The 20,736-nt window shown below is 37.9% G+C and overlaps 1 protein-coding gene across 11 annotated transcripts in view; it reads left to right on the top strand.

Annotated features, from left to right (window-relative positions):
* Positions 1-20,736, top strand: part of ADCYAP1R1 (ADCYAP receptor type I) — a 147,221-nt gene that overhangs the window by 78,669 nt on the left and 47,816 nt on the right. For all 11 annotated transcript variants that reach the window (XM_063324312.1, XM_063324311.1, XM_063324310.1 and 8 more), the window contains exon 4: positions 9,176-9,283. In XM_063324312.1, coding sequence (XP_063180382.1) covers positions 9,176-9,283 — 108 coding nt within the window. The remainder of the gene's footprint in view (positions 1-9,175; positions 9,284-20,736) is intronic.

Here is a 20,736-nt window from a genome sequence, read left to right as displayed (position 1 = left end):
TTCTGAAATTACCAGTCATATGGACTTGAGGTCAGTTGCTATTTTCAATGTCAAAGTTGTTTAACATCTATCTGTTTTGTTTGATCTATTTATCCTTTAATAAATAAGTCAAAATTCCTGACAAATGTTATTGACTAGGCAACTGTTGACATCAGGCTTTGCCTGAATAAGTCCAATTGAAAATCTGATTTTACTACATTGGGATTTTTTTTAGATTGAAATATATAACCCCATACCCAGAGATTGTTTCAAGGATTGTGTCTAATTTTAGTCCCACTTCCGTGTTTTTGTGAGATTAGTTAAAAACTAACAAATCAAAGGAATATGTCATCATTTTTTTCTTTTGTGATAGAACAGATTGGAAGCCCTGAATTTTTTACTGGTAAACCTCAATGCTCATCTTCTTCTATGCAACTAAATCCTCTCTCTATTCTCAAAGGAACGCAGACTCCAAAACACCAAAAAGACACACTGAAAAAAAAATCTACATTCTCTGTATCTATGGCAACTATTTATCCTAGTGATCTTTACAGATGACTTTTTCACAGGCCCATGAAACTCATAACAGGCCAAATATCACTACCCTCTATGGGTGGCAAAATTGGCAATGAACCGTTCAGTTATATAGCTTGGAAAGATTCCTTACCTACAGCCCTAGTTGAAAGCCAGGGTTCACTGTGAAGTACATCGTACTTGTGGGGAAAAAAATATATCATATATAATATCTTATATAGTGTATATATAAATATAAAATATGTATTTATTTCTATCCAGTTCCTGTATTGCCACAACAAATTGCAGGCTCAGTTAATATTGTTAACTGAAACTCTTCAAAAAGGTAAGACACAGCTGATAGTACTTCACCCACCTGCCCTTAGTCAATCACTTTTTATGGGTAGGTTGTGCCTGTGAAGGGGAGGATCCATAAGGGTAGGATCTGACAGAGGAAGGCAAAGCTTTGTGGAAGAGAAACACGTTTCTGCTTCTAACTGCATTGCTTTCTTCTCAAAATCTGTCTTAAGTCTGCAAATTTCATCCAGTGTTTTTACTATGCTCTTCCCAGAAATGACTCTGAGCCCAGTCATTTAAGGATTACAATTTGTTAGCACTGTGATGGATGAAAAGCCTGTTAGGCACTGGTGGAATAGTGTACCTTTTCCCCTCTCTCTCAGCTTGGAGAATTAATGGAACATAGAGTTGATAAAGAAAAGTGCGTGATCTCTTCTTCTCCTAAGAAGGGAGGGAAGTGAGTCAGAACAGCATGGTGGTGGGGTAGAATGATGACAGTTGTTTCAACTGCCACCAGCAATAAAAGAAGTGAAGGGTACCAGCTGCTGCCAGGCAAGGCTGCCTCTAGCAGTACCCCATGATCTCACATAACCCATGTCCTGAGTGATGCCAGATTATCTGCAGCTGGTGAGTTTGGCACTGGCTCAGGTTCTGGCAGCTTGTAAGTGTCATTCTGTACTCCATCAGTGTTGGAATAAAATCTCCCAATTTTTTTGAGTAATTTCACAGAGTCTCTCTGCCTCCAGAGCAGCAAAGTGGTGACTTTCTCATAGATGAATAATCATTCTTTTTTATTATATTTAAAGAAAGTTTTAAAAAACAAAACAAAACAAAACCAACCACCTCTCAGTTTCCCAGATTATTGGCTTTTTAATTTACTGTATAATTAGACAAAAAAATGTTCCAAAGATTTTGCCAAACTGAAGTTTCCCTTTAAAACTCTCCAAAGTTCACCAAAGGCCAATTGGTTGGCAGGACTTAAAGGATTCTGGAGGTTTTCTTGGATGAGGTTTTCTTGGCAGGTAACAACACAAGAACAGCAATAAGGGTGAGCTTAGAATAAATATCTTGTGATTGTAAAGAATTAAACAGCTTTAAAAGAAGAAAAAAGGTTTATACCTCTCTAATTATAGATAATAGCTCCTGTTATTTGAAGGCTGATCTTTGCCATGTATAAAATATTCAAGGAAAAAATTAATAATTTGGTTTTAACCTTTTTTTTTTGAGGTGTATTTCACATGAGACGTAGACAAAACCTTTCACCTTCTTAAGGAAAGTAGTTCTAATGGTTGAATTTTTGCACAAATGAGAAGATCTTCATTCTCTTTTCACCTCTGAGACAGACCATGGTCAAACAGTGGTGTGTGTGTATTTGTCTCTACTTTTTTCCCCCACCAAAATAGTAGGAATAAGGATAGATATGTTCTAATTTATAATTTGTGTGGCTCAGTCCTTGGGTGGCCGGAAGGTGAACCAAGGTGCTTGAGTGATACAGAACTTCCAAACCAGCTGAAATGCCCTCTGATTTTGCCTTTCTGGTAAAAAAAGATGAGCTCTCAGTTCTAAAATATACAATTTATGTTTGGCAAATGCAAAGCGTATGCACTTAATCTTTTGAGAGCTAAAGCCTGCTATCTTCAGCTCATTTTTTTTTCTATTGTTGTGCTATAAAACCCACTGTTCCAATCAAAAAAACCCCACTGTTTCTGTTTCTTTGATTTTTAGTTTTTAATATAATCTAGGATTAACTTTTTACATAAGTGAAATATCTCAAATCATTTTTTCCGATGTTCTCTTCCATAGAGCTGAGATTGTTAATAGTTCTTTGAAAACAGTGCTGTACTTAGTACATCTTAGATCTCTGAAAATGTCATCCCAAAAAGCAACTCACTTTACTGATAATGACGTACAGTAGCAAATGCTATCATAGTTTATATAATTATCATTACATAAACAATGGATTCTAAATAGTCATAATGAAGCATTGCATAATTTTATAGCAGGGGTGGCAGTTGTTTAGAGAAAGGCAGTGGAAAATAACAAGGTGGGCCAGCTGCTGGGAAGTTTGACCACAGTTTATTTTTCTTCACGTACAGCCCTAGCCGAGTCGCTTGGACTATACAAGTGGAATTCCTCTGTTCTAATTCCAGCTCATTTAAGCCTAAAATTAGGCTTTCTGTTGGTGCCTTTTCTAATCAGTGGAAGAAAATGCGCATCTCCAGAGGATAATTTATCTTCAAAACCCTCTAGCAGTTCCCTCCGGAGGTGTCTGTTTTTCTTCATGCACTGTAAAAGAAATGTAGAAGAACTTAGCTTACATTTACATGTATAATATTTATATTGTTAAGGTGAATGAGTACCACGTTAGACAATACAAAGTGCATCCCAGTGCAGCAGTAGCAAAAATTGGCTAGAGGAAAAAAAAAAATAGTGTAATAACTGGTGTGGATGACATGTAATGAAATAAATAGAGGAGCAGAACTGGGAAGGATCCTTTGTTTCTGCTCAGCTTCCCCTTGTACTTGGTCTCTCATGCCTTCTTTGTATATAAGACATTTTAAGGAATGAATAACTTTTCTTTTTCCACATGCATGATCAAGTATTCTCTTTTCCAAGAATGTCCATTCCACAGAATGTCTTTTTTTTTTTTTTTTTTTTTTTTTTTTTGCCTTTTATAAGGTGCTCTGGAATTTCCGTTGATTTTTCTTTTCTGCTCTCTTATGGTCCTGACTTTCAAAAGAGACTTTGACAGTATTATAAATTTGCTGCCTAACTCAAAACACCTACAAACCCGCCATTTCTTATTTATTTTGTATTTACCTAGATTTATGGAAGAACAGAAAGCACCTATCTCATTCCTCCTCTCTCTGAAAGGCTTTATATGTAGTATGCCCTTTAAAAGTGATTGTGCATTGCATAATTCAGTCTAATATGCTGGCTTGTAACATTACATTTCCTCTGATATTACTCTCCTGAAAGCAATATGACCTTGAAGTTGATATTTTAAACTAATAAATGAGGAGAAGGACTGATAATCAAACTGAAAGCTGTAAGCCAAAAGGATGGATTTTCACCTCAAGCCTCTATTTCCATACCTGAAAAATACAGAAGTCTAATATTTATGTATTTACATTTTTTCCTGATTTCCCAAGGAAACAAATTTAATGCGAATTCTTGTCTATTCCCTTTTGTCTGTGTATGAATCCATAAATCCCTTTGTCCATTGTCCTGTCGTTCCTTTTTTTACTCCCCCCCTTCACCTAATAATTTTGAGTTCTCTGAATAAAGTCAGCAACCTCTGACAAAGGTACATTAGTCTCAAAGCTGCAAATTGCTATATGTTTTGTGAAAATGGTGTGCCGAGTACAAGAAAGATGTCAAAATAATTATTTTTATGAAGAGAGGGACAGACAGGACTTACCCACTTTATAAGGGGGGTGAATTGGTGAGCAGTGAATTAGTACACATGGTCTTTCCATCCAAAAAACACATCTCTGCTTTTGCACTTTCTCTTGCCAAAAAGTTAGCAGAGTTGAGAAGGAGACATTTTGCACTAGGGACAGGATAAGGACATGGGAGTTTGTTGTGGATACTGTTGAGAGGCTTTAAACATAAAGAGTGTAAATGAGGGTATTGCAGTAGAGGCACCATGAGAAAATAGGACACAAATCTATAGAAAAAGAACAGCTGGTACATAGTCCTGGTGACATAGTGATTCTGTGTTGGTGGAAGATAACAGGCTCTGTTTTCAGTGGACTTAAATTGAGGTCCGTTCCTTGAACTTGGTGAATTTCAGCTATGGGGCTGCCTAAAGTCTGGTTCTATATCTAGCCACTATAAAATCTCAGTGTCTCAAGACAGCCCTAGACAGAGGAGAAAAAGAAAATAAGGGACTGTAAGCAATTTCAGAAGAGCTCTTTATCACTGTTATTCTGCCAGCATGGCTTGCTTTGTTTTTTTTAAATTTTGTTTGGTTTCTTTCTCTTGGTTCTTGTCCAGAAATTTGAGGTAAGAAGGAAGCCTTTCAGCTGCCAGGAGTAGCAGGTTAGAGAGAAAATGTTTTGGTCTGAGAGGATTAATTTGAAGTAAAAGAATGGGAACAAGGCTTATGTGAACCTCCACAGAGGGAGGATGACTAGAATGGTTTTAGTGTCAGATATAATTTTAAAATTGCATCAGAAGATTCTGCAATGGTAAACACCCATGGTTTCTTCGTTGTCATAAAATTTGGCCTTTCTCTGAAAGAGCAGTTCTTTTTCAGTAGATGCCAAGTCAGATCCATCCTTAGGTATAGGAGGCACGCCCTCAGCTTCAACAACATTGAATTTAAACTTAGGTGTCATGGGCTTCATATGAAATTCATATAAAATCCATATTGTGGATTCAGGTGAAATCAGGACTCTTTTTTTAGAAGTACATTTCACAAGAACAGTACAAGGTGGATCCTGCCACGGGGAGTTTACAGGCTAAATACTTTTTTAAGCAGCTTGAGACAGAGATGTAAGGATTGATCATGTGGCTTTTCATAAGCAGCCACTGTGGTTTGCTGGTCGTTTGAATTGCTCAGGAGCTGCACAGCTATGCTGGCACCATTCATAGTAACACGTCCAAGCCCTCAGCTGGAATCCTTTGCTCAGGATCAGAAAGTGTCTAAGGGATGCTACATAGCCACTGGTCAGACCTCCACCCAGAGGGCAGACTTGGTTCATGTCTGCTTCAAAAGACCACATAGACCCTACAGAGAAAACAAGCTTCAGCCATTGAATAACCAGCTCTCTAGGCTAAGATAGTTATTGGCCTGAGTGTAGTCAGTGGAGAGATGGAAGCACACTTACAGTGTGATTCACCACCACAGCCACCTTAAAATGGGATTATCACTAACTGGAATGTCTCTCTCCATGAGCTATAGAGAAAACTTTGCTTAGCCGAATAAGGGTAAAAGATTAATCTGAAGTTAAAGCAATCCTGACTAATCCTATAGGTGAATGACTGTTTTGTGTTTCCTCAAAAGTCAGTGACAAGGGATGGAGGCTCCCAAAGGATCATCCATCCCGTCAGAGAGGAGGTGACTAGCTGAATAAGATGAAGCATTCTTATGTCCATGCTATGAAAAGGACATAAGTAGTTACCCAAGATGAAATGCCAAACTTTACACCACTTATGTTAACTGAGATTAATCCCACAAAGTTTACCAAACATGAATTTCAGTCTATAGGTTGCAGTGCAGACATGGGAAAGGAAGGCAGAGTTTGTGCTTTCCGCAAGGTGCCTTGTTTTCAAGACCATCGATTAGCAAGACAACCACTTTTCACTCTTATCCTTTAAATCTACCTGTTGTTATGAATGATTTCTAATATGCTAAGAAGTAGGAAAATCTGCCCACTTGAAGCTGCACCTTGCTGCTTGCATTGTCTGAGCTACCTCTTCCAAAGCTAGCTTGGGTATCCTTACATCACGCGGCAGAGGAGACATACCATCAGCTCCAGAGGAGAACCCTGCCGTGCAGTTTCACACTCAAGTCACATTGATTTCCGTGGGCAGATTTCACACAGCAGGAGTTGCTGGCTGTACCATGGCTTACAAATGCAAGGGGATTGTGCACTCTGGTCTTTATGACATTTAATTATTTTTTTTTTTAATTCTTTTCTTTGCTCTTATAAATTGTTTGTTTCATGTATGCTTTTCCAGGCTGGATCTTACAACATTCTCACTGATTATGAATTCTTTCTAATCTCCTTCACTCACCTATTTCAGTAACTATCTACTTATCTATCCCTATTTTCCAATGTCAGCATATCAGTGCTTTCTAGCACAATGAACTTATAATGTCTTTTAAAATGGGGTTGTTTTTTTTTTTTTTGCTCTGCAGCGTGTTGCCACAAAAAAAAAGGCACCTGGTATAACTGAATTTGAAACACAGTACTAGGAAATATTTATTGTGTGTCTACACTTTCTTTTCTGCAGTATGAAGATTTTCTTGCATTTCTCTAGGTTGGTTTGCAGTATTTATTGCTATCCCAGTGTTTAGAAGACAACTGATGTTGAAGTAGTAAGAAGAAATAAGAAAGCTTTCCCTATTCCTATCAAACTCATTCAATTTAAGCAAGCAAGGCTAGAAGGTGGTTCTCAGAATATCTCATTAGCTACTTTGATTGTCTCTAACACCTCTTGTAAGCAAATGTCAAATGTCTCATAAAGAATATTTACATATTCTTTACTTTCATACAGAGTACCGTACATTAGTGAACTATAAACCTATTACTATACGTCTTCATATTTACGTGGTAAATACAGTTCCTATTGAGTGGACAGACACTAGCTATCAAAGACATTAAAACTAAAAGTGCTCAATGATCTTGATTCCCATCTTTATTACTCTGATTTTATCGCAAAACTTTTCAAGCCCCAGCCTTTAAGCCTTACGGAGATGTTCTAGTGAATCACAATATTCAGACAATGAGATCCCCACCTGGCAAAGGAAACAACCTGGGGTAGGAGTGGAAGAAAGAGAGAGGAGAGGGGAATGTAAAGAATTCCTTTTTTCCAACTCCTGTGATGAATTAACTAGCATTTTTTTTTTGCTGTAATATTGTATTCTGGTGGGTGTGGGTCTGACAAAACCGAGGGTTTTTTAGCTAATAGGATCAGGATTTTATACAGTTATTAAATTACAAGATGTGATCTGATGCTGTATCCTTTAATTTGAAAGAATATCAACTGCTTATCACACACCATCATTATAATATTGTAACAGTGTTGTTTGAGACTGACCTAATTCTTCAAACACTGTATCACTCAGAACTGCCCTATCCAGCACTCATGATAGTAAATGGCTTATATTTTGTGAGAAAACAGAGCTTGATTCCCTGCCACTGAAACTGATGGAAAAAATACACCAAATCCAGCCCTGTGAGAATACATTCTCCGGTGGTGGAAATCTGCTGCTATCACCAAAGCTGATAGAACCCACGCTGTTTTTACAAGTTGGTTACCCAAAGCTCATTATATTGTACTTGTGCCAGCCTGAAAGTATGACACTTTGAAGTATTATCCGCTTTTAGTGAAGATCTTATTTTTCCTGGTACATAGTCAAAGAGGGAGATTTTCAATGGAAAATCACTTAGAAAATTGTGGAACTTGCAGCTTTCAACAACTGATAAGATTATGCGTTTGATCTCAAAATCTAATGCAAATAAGTAGTGCAGATATTTAGATTTAGTTTTTCATTCTTTTCCTGCTGAGGTAGAAGACGATCCCTATTTGAGATTCCTTCACTAAGTAATATTTTTAGACATTAGTAAGAAATTTGAGACATTACTCTGAGTTTTTCTGTACATTGGATAGGTCACCTAGGTTTATGAGCTAGTAAGATGGTGGTTTACAGAATTCCAGGAGGACTCATGCATAGGTAGCTGCTTCTTGAAAGTCAATCATAGTTTGCTATATCTCTGACACAGTGATCAGAAAGAAACGGGAGCTGGGCTCTTTTATCGGATTTACAATAGCACATGGGACCTGAATTTTTTTGATACCCTAAGAGAAGACACCTCCCATCCACAATCCCATCACCTCTTCTTTCTGCATGCTTGTAACAGGAGGTTGGTTCTTTACCACTCAGATCTTTAATTCAAAGCTTGTTGCCTGAAGCCTAATCTCTGAACGGTTGTTAAAGGCCTAATTCTGTCTTTATCTTATGCAAGAGATAACTAGAGGTCAAAATCATCATTTTGAAATAGTGAGTCTATATTCTCTAGAGCAAAGATAGTGAATAATATTAGAACAGTTCTTTACTAAGGATAGACATTTCTACTCCCAATATTTTTTTTAAGAAACTGAACAACATGAAAGTGGTGAGCTTCCCTCACATATCCGCAAAACCAGCTGTAGGATGAAATGGAATCTGTTTTTCAGTTTCCAGTCATCTCCTGAGGTCAAATTCCAAAATGTGCCAGTACCCAAACTTTGACAAGGATTACCGCCAACCAAAATTGATAGAATTTAAAGCAAAGATGCCTAAAATTTAGCTCAGCAATACTGAAAGATATCTAAATGATACTAAAAGATAGCTACAAGGTGGTAGATCTCATGCTTAAGGGAAAATTTGTTTCTGGTGTGTATTGGAGTGATTTAACTGGGACTAAGAAATGTCATCTGTCGGGGTAGAGTCTGGATATTATTGTGCCATACAACTACGTATTTTATGATATTCCTATGAGTGAATATTACTTAATTCCAGGGAAAGCTTATTAGAAAATGATACTATTAATTTTAAACAAGAACATTTTCATGTATTGAAGAAAGAACCAACTATAAAGCGCAATAACAGTGTGAAGAAAGGAATGAATTCCCATCACTAATGTATTTTATCGCTCCTTCTCTTCTATAGGCTGCCCAGGAATGTGGGACAATATTACATGCTGGAAACCTGCAAGTGTGGGCGAAATCGTCTTTGTCAAGTGTCCTGCACTGTTCAGATTTATCATCTCTGAAGATGGTAAAGTATTTTTCCTTTGTTCTTTGTCTCTGTCTGGTAAAGCTGCATGGCCAGCAAGAGTGTAAAACCCCGCTTAGATACCCAGTGTAAAGGGAAATCAGTAACTCTATGGAGGTGTGGAGTTGGGCTTCAGTTTAAAAAAACACTGTAGAAAACCAGGATGTTTGCATGTAGATACAAGTGTATGTGCAGGAGTGGAAGTGTATGTGTGAAAAAAACCCTATGCAACATGAAAATACCACCAACTCTAATTGCTAAAGGGGATTTTCTGCCCTTGATTCTCCACTGAAATCAATGAGACTTAAAACTGTTTGGGTCTTGGATAAGTAATCATCACAATTCAAACATATTTTAGAAAATAACTAAAAGTAAGAGCTGGGTTCTACTTATGCCTAAGGAGAACATAGGCATGAGGTGACCAATGTGAAGAGCTCCCATGTTGGGAGTCCAGGGAAGAGTCAATGGGAATTAAAGATTCCTGGAGAGATGCAGAAGCTCCATCATGCCTTTTTGTGGTCTGTAGAAATGAGACTTCACCATCCTTCTGCCCCTTGCACCTGGTACTAGCAACCAAGCAAGCAAATGAAAGATCAGAAATCTGGGCTGTTTCTGCTTCCAGCATGCGCTGCTGCCTAACACAGTTGTCCCCTGTCTTGAAAAAAGTACTGCAGATACTCAGTTAGGTTGGTGCATTTTCTCTTTTCTCTCTTTCTGCTACCACTTTAGGTTTGGATCTAAAGTCCCATGCATTCACTGTGCTTGGTAACGAAACTCTATTTGACCCCAACTTTACTCTGTATATAATCCAGCCACTGCTCTCAATCAAGTTTCTATTTAAAGCAGAACTTACCTTAGGAGTGTTAATACTAACTATTTTGACCTAGTTACTAATATTATGTAGTGCTTTTTAATGGGAAAGGTCTCTGTGCAGGCTACTGTTTACATGATACCAAAAAACCTTTGTCGTTTCTCAACTTTTTTTAACTTTTGAAATGCATGAAAATTTGCCAGGTAAAAAGAAGAGTTTGTGGGCAGCAGGAAATAACTAATAACTTTTTCACAGCAGATACATGGATTGATTAAATGTTCTCTTGAAATTCCTTTGGGGTTTTTTTTCCATGATTCCATGAAATCATCTTCCCAGCTGAATGACTGCAAGAGGCTAAGTCCTCTCTCAATGTTAACTAACAGCAAGCCTTTCCTGATAATTAACCCAGTTTTGTCCACCTTCTCGTAGCACCGATCAAGGCCACTACAGATCACTTAATTAGCACTGTCCATTGAGGAACAAGCTCATAATTTTCCCCTGGGATCCTTTTTCCCAAAGATTATTTTACTAATTAATTATTCATTTACAATCTTGAGTCCAAAATCCACTTTCTCTGCATTGCCGCATACAGAGCATAATTTGTAGGAGACAGTAAGTGTTTCATACACAGCTCCAGGAACGCTGAAATCTTCACCTTTGAATACATCCATTTGAACTCATCCAGACACTGAAGCGTTTGTGAAATGGAAGGAATTTAAGGGTGATCATTACCTCATCTAAACTTATCCATAAGAAAGTCGAGCATTTTCTCTATACTAGTCCTCCAGACTCCATCTGCAGACAGTGGAGAGAAAGAGACCCACAGGAGGCAATTTATGTTAGTCTGCGACATGAGGTGAATCATACCTCAGAGATAATTCTCTTTATCCAGCAAGTACTAAGGGCAATTCACTTAAACTAGGCACCTAATTTTTTGAACGGGGAAAGATAAGTCCCTCTTTAAATTGTCAGGTATGAAAACATAATTACTACTGTAATTCTATGTGCTTTAATTATAGCCAGTATAATTAAACATAATCTTTACTGCTGTAATATTGGTTTGGTATTGACTCAGTGAGTACAACGATACTTACTGAGCCATCCACATTTAGTGATAAGAGAAAAAACAACTCGTCAGCATCCAATAGGGTATGTATCTAGCATGGGTAAGGAATTATTATTTCCTCTCTCAGTTTTGGTGTTGTTTTTTGGTGTGGTTTGTTTATTTCCTTTTTTTTTTGGGGGGGGGGAGTTGCGGGGGGGGGGGGAGTAGCATGTTGTTTTGTTGTGGGGTTGGTTGGTTTTTTTTCAATTCTCCATGACTTTGTAACTAATTTTTTTTGACTACTTGTCAATCAGCCTGATTGTCAAACCAGTTCTGGTCATCTTTTGGGCAGGGTACATACTCAATCAAAAGTTTTCACTATCTAGTTATAAGTGATGTTTGCAGCCTGCAGGCAAAATATTTTTTTTGTTATTTATTGTGCATCAGCAGATGGCTGATACATTGTTATCTTCTGATATAACTGCAGGAAGCCTGCTGCTCATACAGTGCCTGTCTGAATTTCCATTAGGACCCCTCCTTGTTAGTGGCTTGTAATCTGTTTCACCTACATACCATCCAGCTACAGTGTGCTAATACATAGTAACATAAAGTACCACTTTCCTCTCTCTCCCTGCCTGTTTTCAATGCAATGTTCAGGGATATCACTAGTTTGATACTCTGGAGAGTGGTGCCACGTACATCTACAGCCCAGGAAATCTGCCAACCTGCCCACACACCTTTGCCATGGACATTTTAACTGTTCTTTATTTTGAGGGATTTCTCTGATGCTTCTATTTAAATCCCACACAAATACGGTGCCTTTTCACTTTTACCGATGAAATTTCTTTTCCATGGTGTTATAATTTCTGAAGTAATTAAGGCTAGAAGGACTCTTGAGAAATCATCTAGCCCATCTCCCTCCTCAAAGACAAGGTTAGCTCAACACAATCTATACCAATCTATACCAGCACTTAACTAACCTGGAATCTATTAAGAGGACAGTTTTCTTTAAAAAAAAAAAAAAAAGAAGAAGAAAAATATGTTTTAGAAAAAAAATAATATATATATAAAAAAATTAAAAAGCTCTACTATAACTAGAGCTATGTAAAATAAAGGACTGAAATAATATTTTTAAATTATTTGCCTAGGATTTCCAGACCTGTTCACATATTGTACTTCACATTTGACCTATAGCGGGGTGATAGTATGGCCCTAGGGGAGGAGTAGTCAGTCCAGTGTAAACATATGTCCTGCTTTTTTTATCTCCTTACAGGATCACTAACAAAAGTGACAGCTGTTACCTCTTGTAGAGCTGGGTTTGAGGGGTTTTTGGACATCTGTTCAGTAGGAATGAAACCAAGATTCATAATTCATTAGATAGACAAATAAACATTTAATCTGGAGTAGTTTGAAATCTCTACAGATCCAGTTGGATTTGCACTGGTGACCCCAAGGTGGAAATATCTACATCCATAATCACTCTTCTGGGTGAATCAACATGAATTTTCAATATCATTCCTGCTAATTTTAATTAGGCAAGTGTATTTGTTTCAATGAAGGCTTAATGAAAAAAGTCACATGTTATGATGGTTCCTCAAAGAAAGGGTTATTAGATAACTAAAATGTTTCTAAGACACGACTAATCTCATTTTCTAGATTGTTATAGGATCCTCTGGCTGCTGTTATGATTCCAGAATATGTAACTAGGCTAGGCACTGGCCCTACTATTTATCAACAGCATGTTCATTCTTAATACAGTAAAATTTTTATATGACTATAAGACATTTTTACAAATAGCAGCAATAACTTTAAATTATACTTTTAAAAAGTTTGTCCTATGAAGCACTGAGCACCTGTAGGTACAACTGCTTGTATAACAACAGGCAAACCATATGATGGGGAAGTGTTAATCTTGAAGAGGGGTAGGAATTACCTCACTTGGCTTTGGATATCTAAAAGTTACATGTCTAAGTCTGAACTGACCACATTTATTTCTGGTTCAGTAAATGGAAAGCAATGGGTACTTGTAGAAGATGTTTCCTCTGACATATCTCAAGTGCTTATCTTGAGATGAATGAAGTCTCTGGAGGGGGCTGTTTGTTTTCTGAATTTCAGAAAGGAATTTGGCTTGGATGTCTAATTTACAGATGCAGTAAAATGATAAAAAAAAACCAAAAACAAACCAGAGACTACAAAATAAAAATTAACCAACTAAACTTTCATCTGAAGAGATACTTTGTTGAAAAGGTATCTATGGATGTAGCTAAAAATACCAGCTGTTGCTGTTTTTAATTTGAAACTATACTCTGCTCTAACCTTTACTGCAATTGAACTGAGGAGTAACATTTGAACTGCCATCACCCCTCTGCTCCTCCAAAATCACCAGAATTTTTCATTTCCTTTCAGATGCAGACTGTGAACAAAAAGATAATTCTCAAAGTCTCTCCACATGAAAAAAAAATGTGTTAGCTCCTGAGTCTTTTCTAATCTAGCAGGTTAAGGATTTACAGTGGGTTTCCCACTAGAGGGCTCCTAAATATTAATTTATTTTCTTTTTCTTCAACATTCATTCCTTTGGTTTATATCCATCAATTCACAGTTTTATTTTCACCAGGAGCTATAACTTCCATGCTGTCACTGTTGTACGTTATGCTTTCTCCAGTGCATTCCCTGTACCAACTCCAAAGACAACCACTCAAGAGTGGAGAATGCTTAAAGCATTCTAAGGTACCTTTGCAAAGGAAGAAAAAAAAAAAAAGTGTTTCAAGCTGTGATGTTGCATTTCAGTATGTCATAGCGAGACCTAGAGATGGCCCCAGCACAGTGATCTGCACTTCGATCTGGAAAATTTTCTGTTTTGTTCTTTTTCCCTTTTTTTCCAGACAGAGGTGATACAGTCTGGCAGTGGAAATCTACAGAAGCCAAGTCTGTGGGTTTTGGTTTTTTTTTCCTTTGCCCTGCACAGCTGAAATACTCTGGAACATATGAAGCCACATTATTCAAATGGACCATTGAAAGAAACCCAATAGCCAGATCAGAAACGAGCATATTTTTGGATCTTTGATTTGCAGTAAAAACAATACAGTTGATAATAGGCATTTTCTGAGCATTGCCATATGCTCCACATTGAGGAAAAAGCTTTCATTCACAAATCCAAATAACAAATATGATTAGCTCTTGCTGAATCTTCCAGCAATTCAGAATGTTTATCTAGTGCTCAGTCTAGGACACTACCTGCTACACCCAAAAGAACATTACTGCAAAGCATGGTTTACCATGTAAGACAGAGAAAATGCACATAATTTTTACCAAAGACATAAAATTCATCCTATGTTGATACCAGGATTAAGGGGTCCTAATTAAAATACAGTAGAATAAAGAATGTATCCAGGTATTATAGAGTTTAAGAGGGAATTACATCCCTCATGTTCACATTTTTGAATCAAAGTGTTTGGCTTGCTGCTGCTCTGGAATTTATGACTTCAGTGTTCAGCCAACAAGGTTTATTGTCCCTGAAAACAAGAAATTGAAAATAGCCTGCTACTGATCCCATTAAAAACACAGGGAGACACTCAAATATTTTGTCATAAGAACACCAAGCCTGATATATTCTGCACTAGAGATATCATGGGTGGACAATGGGAATTATGAATGCATGGTTAGTTGGGTTTGGGAAGCCATTTGTGGGTTTTTTCTCCTGTCTGAGTTTACATATTATCCCTAATCAAACAGAATAAGATGACAAGATAAGAGTCAATGAGAAGTGATACTACATGTTCATATGTGGAAAGCCCTTTTGCATCATTTCTGGGGAAACAGCCCTGGTAAAGCCTTTAAGTGCTGACTATGTGAAAATGGTATATAACTCCCAAACTGGATGAAAAGAAAATAAGAGTCATTGTCTTCGCAAGGCGAAAGCTGTTGAGGATATTTGCAAGTTACAGTTTCTATTTGTTTGGTTTATGTATTGTTATGTTTTGATATAGCAAAAAGAACAGACGACTGTTAAAGATCAGGGGCCTTCTAAACAACAAAATGTGTCTGGAAGATTGTGTGCTTATTTTCTACTGAAGTAGAAGGTGCAGGATTTCCTGGCTACTAAAGTCTATTTCTTGGAAATTAAGATCAGCATTTCATCAGTCTGAAATTGGAAATTGCATTTGCCTGTCAAATAGGCAAGGCAAATGATCAATGCAAAAGTCTAGATTTCTATTCAATTATATCTCACCCCTGGTGGGTTTTTCAACATCCTGCAGGAAAACCAAAGGAAGACAAACACCAGAATCAAAAAGTAGACTCTGAAAAACAGACATGACCCTTCCCATAGCATTTCCATCATGGGAATAATAATAATCCATCAGATCTTAATTAGTCTTTGAAGCAAGCAGGACTCAGTGCATACCTTAGTTTCATCCTTCACTTTATATAAGATCCTACGTAGCATTCAGAAGCAAGTTCAATGTAAGGGTATCTGGGTTTTTTTAAATATATATACCAGCTAAAAGTTTTGGACAGCTTTCAAATCTGTCTGCACATTGCATGTGTGATACTGTTGCTTAGCATTCCGCAAGTCTCAGAAAGAATTGTGATGTAAAGAAGGGGTACAAGGTACCTATCAAGGGTCAATGTTAAAAATAATAAGTCTTACCAATAACCAAGATAATAGTGCTTTGTAGATTAACAAGTCCTTTCCTGTTGGTTTTCATCCCTAGGCTTTCCACAGGCAGTAAATCCATGGGATTACTTAAGCTTTTCCAAAGTGAGGGGGACAAACTATAATTAAGCATGCCTCCTCGGTCACAGGATCACAAAGTCTATCTTCAATGCAGAGGGAAATGGGAGGAAAATATTGCCATCAAAGAATAGTAACTGTATCTACATTTCCAATCAAGTAGTTAAGGCCTCATAGATGCTTTTTACAGGAAAAGGACATTTTATGGCCTTTCCTACCAAAGATTCTACCAATAAGATTCTGTGCCTCTAATACTGATATATACAATATGACCGAGAGCATTTCAGCTAAAGATCAAGTCCTTGGTCCTTTGCAAATTGACATCCTGCAATGGCCAGGGGAAAGCTATAATGCAGCTCAAGACCTTTGACAATAGGACCTGAAAGCTAATTTGTGATTGGAAAATAAAATCATGTTCCTTTGGGAAGCACACAAGGGTGGAACATGCCGAGTAGTTTGGAGAACACTTAGACAGCAAAAGGTAATATATTGAAGTACCACTGTAGATGCAACATGGGCAGATATTTCAACCTTTACTAGCAGTCTTTGCTCTATTCTTTTTTCTTCTTTTGTCTCAAATAACTGAGAAAGGAGTTCCAGTTGATTGCAAGATTTTAGTTGTAGTGGTCACACATTCATTCTTGCCTTTAAGCAAGTGATTTGTTATGCTTTCTTCTCTGGGACCTATTTCATAACTGATAATCTCCATTGAACAACGTTTCTTTTTTCTCTGAAATATAACCCGTGCCCTCTTTGGAGCTAGGAGACCCTGCAATAGTATTTGCATTGATCCTGTACTCTGATGGATGCTCCTGTGACAGACAGTCTCATAGGAAGGATACACATAATGTTTAGATGATGGCTCGCAGTTGCTATGGTGACCTCAGTCCACTGCTAGTTTCATAGCTTTTGATAAAAAAAAAAAGGAAGAGAAGAAGAAAGTCATAATCTCCCTTACATGTTATTGATCATATCTGTACATCAGTCCTGCTTCAGCCAGCCCTATATACTACAGCCTTTATGTTCTTCATGTGGGTCGTCATTGGTATTTTCCTGTGATCTCCAGGCATGATCCACTGGGTCTTCTGGTCTATGTCATGAAACCATGTGCCCTGAAATTAGTATGGGATATAGGAAGAAAGGACTTGTATATCAGTTCCATCATTGCTTTTACCGCAATGTTTTGCACAAACTACTGGGTAACATAGAATTTGCAGCAGTTAGTTCATCTCATCTTATGGTAGATGTATAAAAAAATCACCCTCTGGAAGTGCCAGTCTCTCTGCCCTTTATGAGAGAAGACTTAAAAAACAGATGAACTTATCTTCAGGTGGGTAAATTTGATGGGATGTATTTGCCCCACCAGAGCAGTTCCTCGGATGCCCTTAGGTACCAGTTCTTATCCAAACATCCATGTGTAAACCAGGGCTTCCTAAACTTACTCTTAATTTTCCTCTGCCTCAGTTTTCTGGTTTTCTGAATACAATGAACAATACCTCGAAATTTTGTACTGTCTTTCTATAAGCACTATGTTCACAAATCCCTTTGGGCAAATGTCGATAGCACAGTAAATACAAAGTGACTAATGACTTTCAATCTGTAGTTTAAAGTATTTTCTATAGTGCATGAAGCTGGAGAGACCAAAATCTCTGGAAAGAGTGGAGGGAAGCACTTAGTATAGGAAAGGTGTGGGAACCCGTAAGGCCACGTACTCTGTAACTTTGCCTAGCTTCCACGTTCCACAGATTCTTCTGAGATTTTAAAGACCTAGTAGCTGATTCTGGATCACTTCCCCCGCAAAAAAAAGGAGTGAAAGAACCAGGATGGTTGGATAGTGTGCATGTGGGATCGGGTGTGCCAAGGTACAGGAAAAGGCAGAGGGCATTATAGAATCATAGAGTTGCCCAGGTTGGAAGGGACCTTTCAGATCATCTAGTCCAACCATCAACCTAGAAGCAAGTGGGCAGGGTGTGCAAGGGGTAGCTGTGTAGGGAGCTTAGAAAGCTCCAGAAAAAACTGCTAAGTAGGCTGCTGTTCCTGACTGTGGCTTTGCCAGCCGGCTGAACAGATTGCTGGTGCCTGAGAGCAGCATGCAGCGATGGGGAAGGGAGCGAAAAGGCACAGTGTGGTGGATGCTGCCGAGTCGGGCGTGAGAGCTCACTGATTTATTTCATATTTATACATTAAATGTTAGGCTTCTAATCAGTGCTATATAAAACAGGAAAAAAAATGGATTCCTGCCTAAACCAGCTCATTATCCACATAGCTGGACAGCGAGGTAACAAGTGACTGTAGGAAATGTTTTCCATAACCTTTCTCTGCCCCAGTCTCTGAACAGAATCAACACGCAGTAAAACCAGTGAGAGCTTTGCACATTGATCTTAATGCTATTGAAATCCAACCTTTTTAGAGGATGACCTATGTGAACCAGTCCTCCAGCCCATAATATTGAGATGGGAACAACAGCGATAAGGGAAAAATGTGGGCAAGCCATTTCAGGACAGAATAGTTTTGGAAGCATTTCATTCACCCTCCTGCCACTAATAAGGGAAAAATGCTGCAAAAAAAGGGTTAAACACAAGTTGTGCTCAGATAAACAAATCTATGGGAGATAAAGCAGTTGCCATGCCAGCTGATACCGCAAGCAGCCAGCACACATTTGGCACTTAGGAGAGGATCTAAAAGGCTGCACTGAGCTCCGAGGCTCATCGTACCCAGGCTGTTTCTTGGCTTTAGCTTTGCCAGTCCTGTTCACTTTAAATCAGAAGCAACAATTGCTTGCATCAAATTTCTCTTCTGTTGGAGGATAGTGAGGAAGTAGTTATGTTTTCTGGGATTCAGCACATGAAAACCAAGGAAGAAAGTCTGACAAATGTGCAAATAAGGGGTATGAAATATCTGTGTCTCTGCCACTAACTCCATGGGTAGCCATTGGCAAGTCCTTTGATTATTTTTTTTTCTTCTCTTTCACTTCTTCATGCAGAAATTAGAAACGAGTAATATATTCTATGTTAGGTTTCTCTGTTTAGTCTTTGGAAATGACAATTCAGCATTCTGATGGGTTTTCTCTAGGGTCTCTAAGCAGATAACATCTAATTAATGATGACAGTTAAAGCACTAATGGAAGATTCGCTTTACTTGCCAAAGAGTAACACTTACCTGTTCATTCTGGTCAAATAGTGAGTAACGCTGTCTGCCAGTATACTGGGTAACCCTTCTTTTGTGAAGGATAACGTTAGCTTCCTCTGGAGTTTATTGGCTAATGTAAGCAATCATTGATTTTTAAAACAGTGTTCTAAGACACTGTTTAGTAGTTGCTGTTGGGTCCATCTCTCTGTAGTTTGGGCTCACATTTAAATACACTTGAAAGGACATTTTAGAGTTTTTGGTACTGGTCTCTTCTCACATGTAATTAGTGATAGAACAAGAGGGAATAGGTTCAAACTGCAGCAGGGTAGGTTTAGGCTGGACATTAGGAAAAAAATCTTCACAGAAAGAGTGGTTAGTCACTGGAATAGGCTGCCCAGGGAGGTGGTGGAGTCACCATCCCTGAATGTGTTTAAGACTCGTTTAGATGTGGTGTTGGGGGATGTGGTGTAAGGGAGAACTTTGTAGAGTGGAGTTGATGGTTGGACTCGATGATCCCAAGGGTCTTTTCCAACCTAAATGAATCTATGATTCTATGATTTTGATTCTACATGTGAGGAGCACAGGTGTCAATGTAAGTCATGAATAGAATCCTTGAATTAAAATCCTGAAAAATGGGTTTCCAGTCAAAATGCAGATGAAAAGCATATTTTAAGTATTCTTCATTTCTGGGAAAGTAATGTATTTTGTCTAGTCATCTTGATGGGCTTTCTCTGCTTCATCAGTGAAGTCTAATGCACCAGCTTCTTGCTGTTTATGTCCTAAGAGTAAAGCAATGAGAAAACTTGTGTGAAAGCCCATGCGGCAGGGTGCCCTAAAATTTTGCCCATTGTATCACTGACACCAGAGAAAATTTGCTGAGGTCTCTCTAGAGTCAGAAAGGCACTCAGGTGAACAAAAAAAAAAACCCAAAACACAGAAAAATACAGTCTCAGGGTGATGATCTGAAAAATGAGAAGGACTACCATATGTCTGGACTTCCTACGACCCCAGCTCAAACACAAGCTCAGGCCTCATCCCTGTATATGTAGACATGTTAAAGGTTAAGCACAGAAATAGTCCAAATAAACACCATCGCCCTCTCATACATGTGATCAAACATAGCCATTGGCACAGTTATCTATCATGTAAATATGCATATTCTGGAGCAGAATACATAAACATATGGTGTCAGAGAGAAGGCCAGTGGCAGCATGCAGGAATTTAAAGCCAGATGGTGGCTGTATGTTGTATGCTTATATGTATGTATATGCATACACCCACAAATATACTTGTGTATGTTATCCCGACACTCATTAGACGAATTTTGACATTTAGTTGTAATTCAGGGCATAATGCTCAGTGTAAATCTAATTGATTTTCCAATAGCTTAACTTATTAGTGAAAATTAGGTTGTTGGATCAAGCCTAAAAGCCTGTATAGTAAAAGGTTGTACCAAAACTTTCTTCAGTACATTAGCAAGGACTCAGATGTCGAAAAATGTTAACAAAAGGCAAGTTTGCTCCTACAGCAATCAGAAAATTAACATTATTGAAAATGTGAACCCTTTCACAATGTCCAAACAGACTTAAAATTCAATAATAATTTGGATATATATAAAAAAATATAAAAAGCCTCTTCATTTCATCAAACTACAAAAATATGACGTTTTAACTGCTATTACAGATGACATGAAATTCAAAATGAACTAAAATCTAATATTTTAACATCAGTGTGACTAA

Source organism: Chroicocephalus ridibundus, chromosome 2 (genome assembly GCF_963924245.1).
Source record: "Chroicocephalus ridibundus chromosome 2, bChrRid1.1, whole genome shotgun sequence".
Classification (NCBI taxonomy): domain Eukaryota; kingdom Metazoa; phylum Chordata; class Aves; order Charadriiformes; family Laridae; genus Chroicocephalus; species Chroicocephalus ridibundus.
This window is presented reverse-complemented; position numbering and strand designations above follow the sequence as displayed.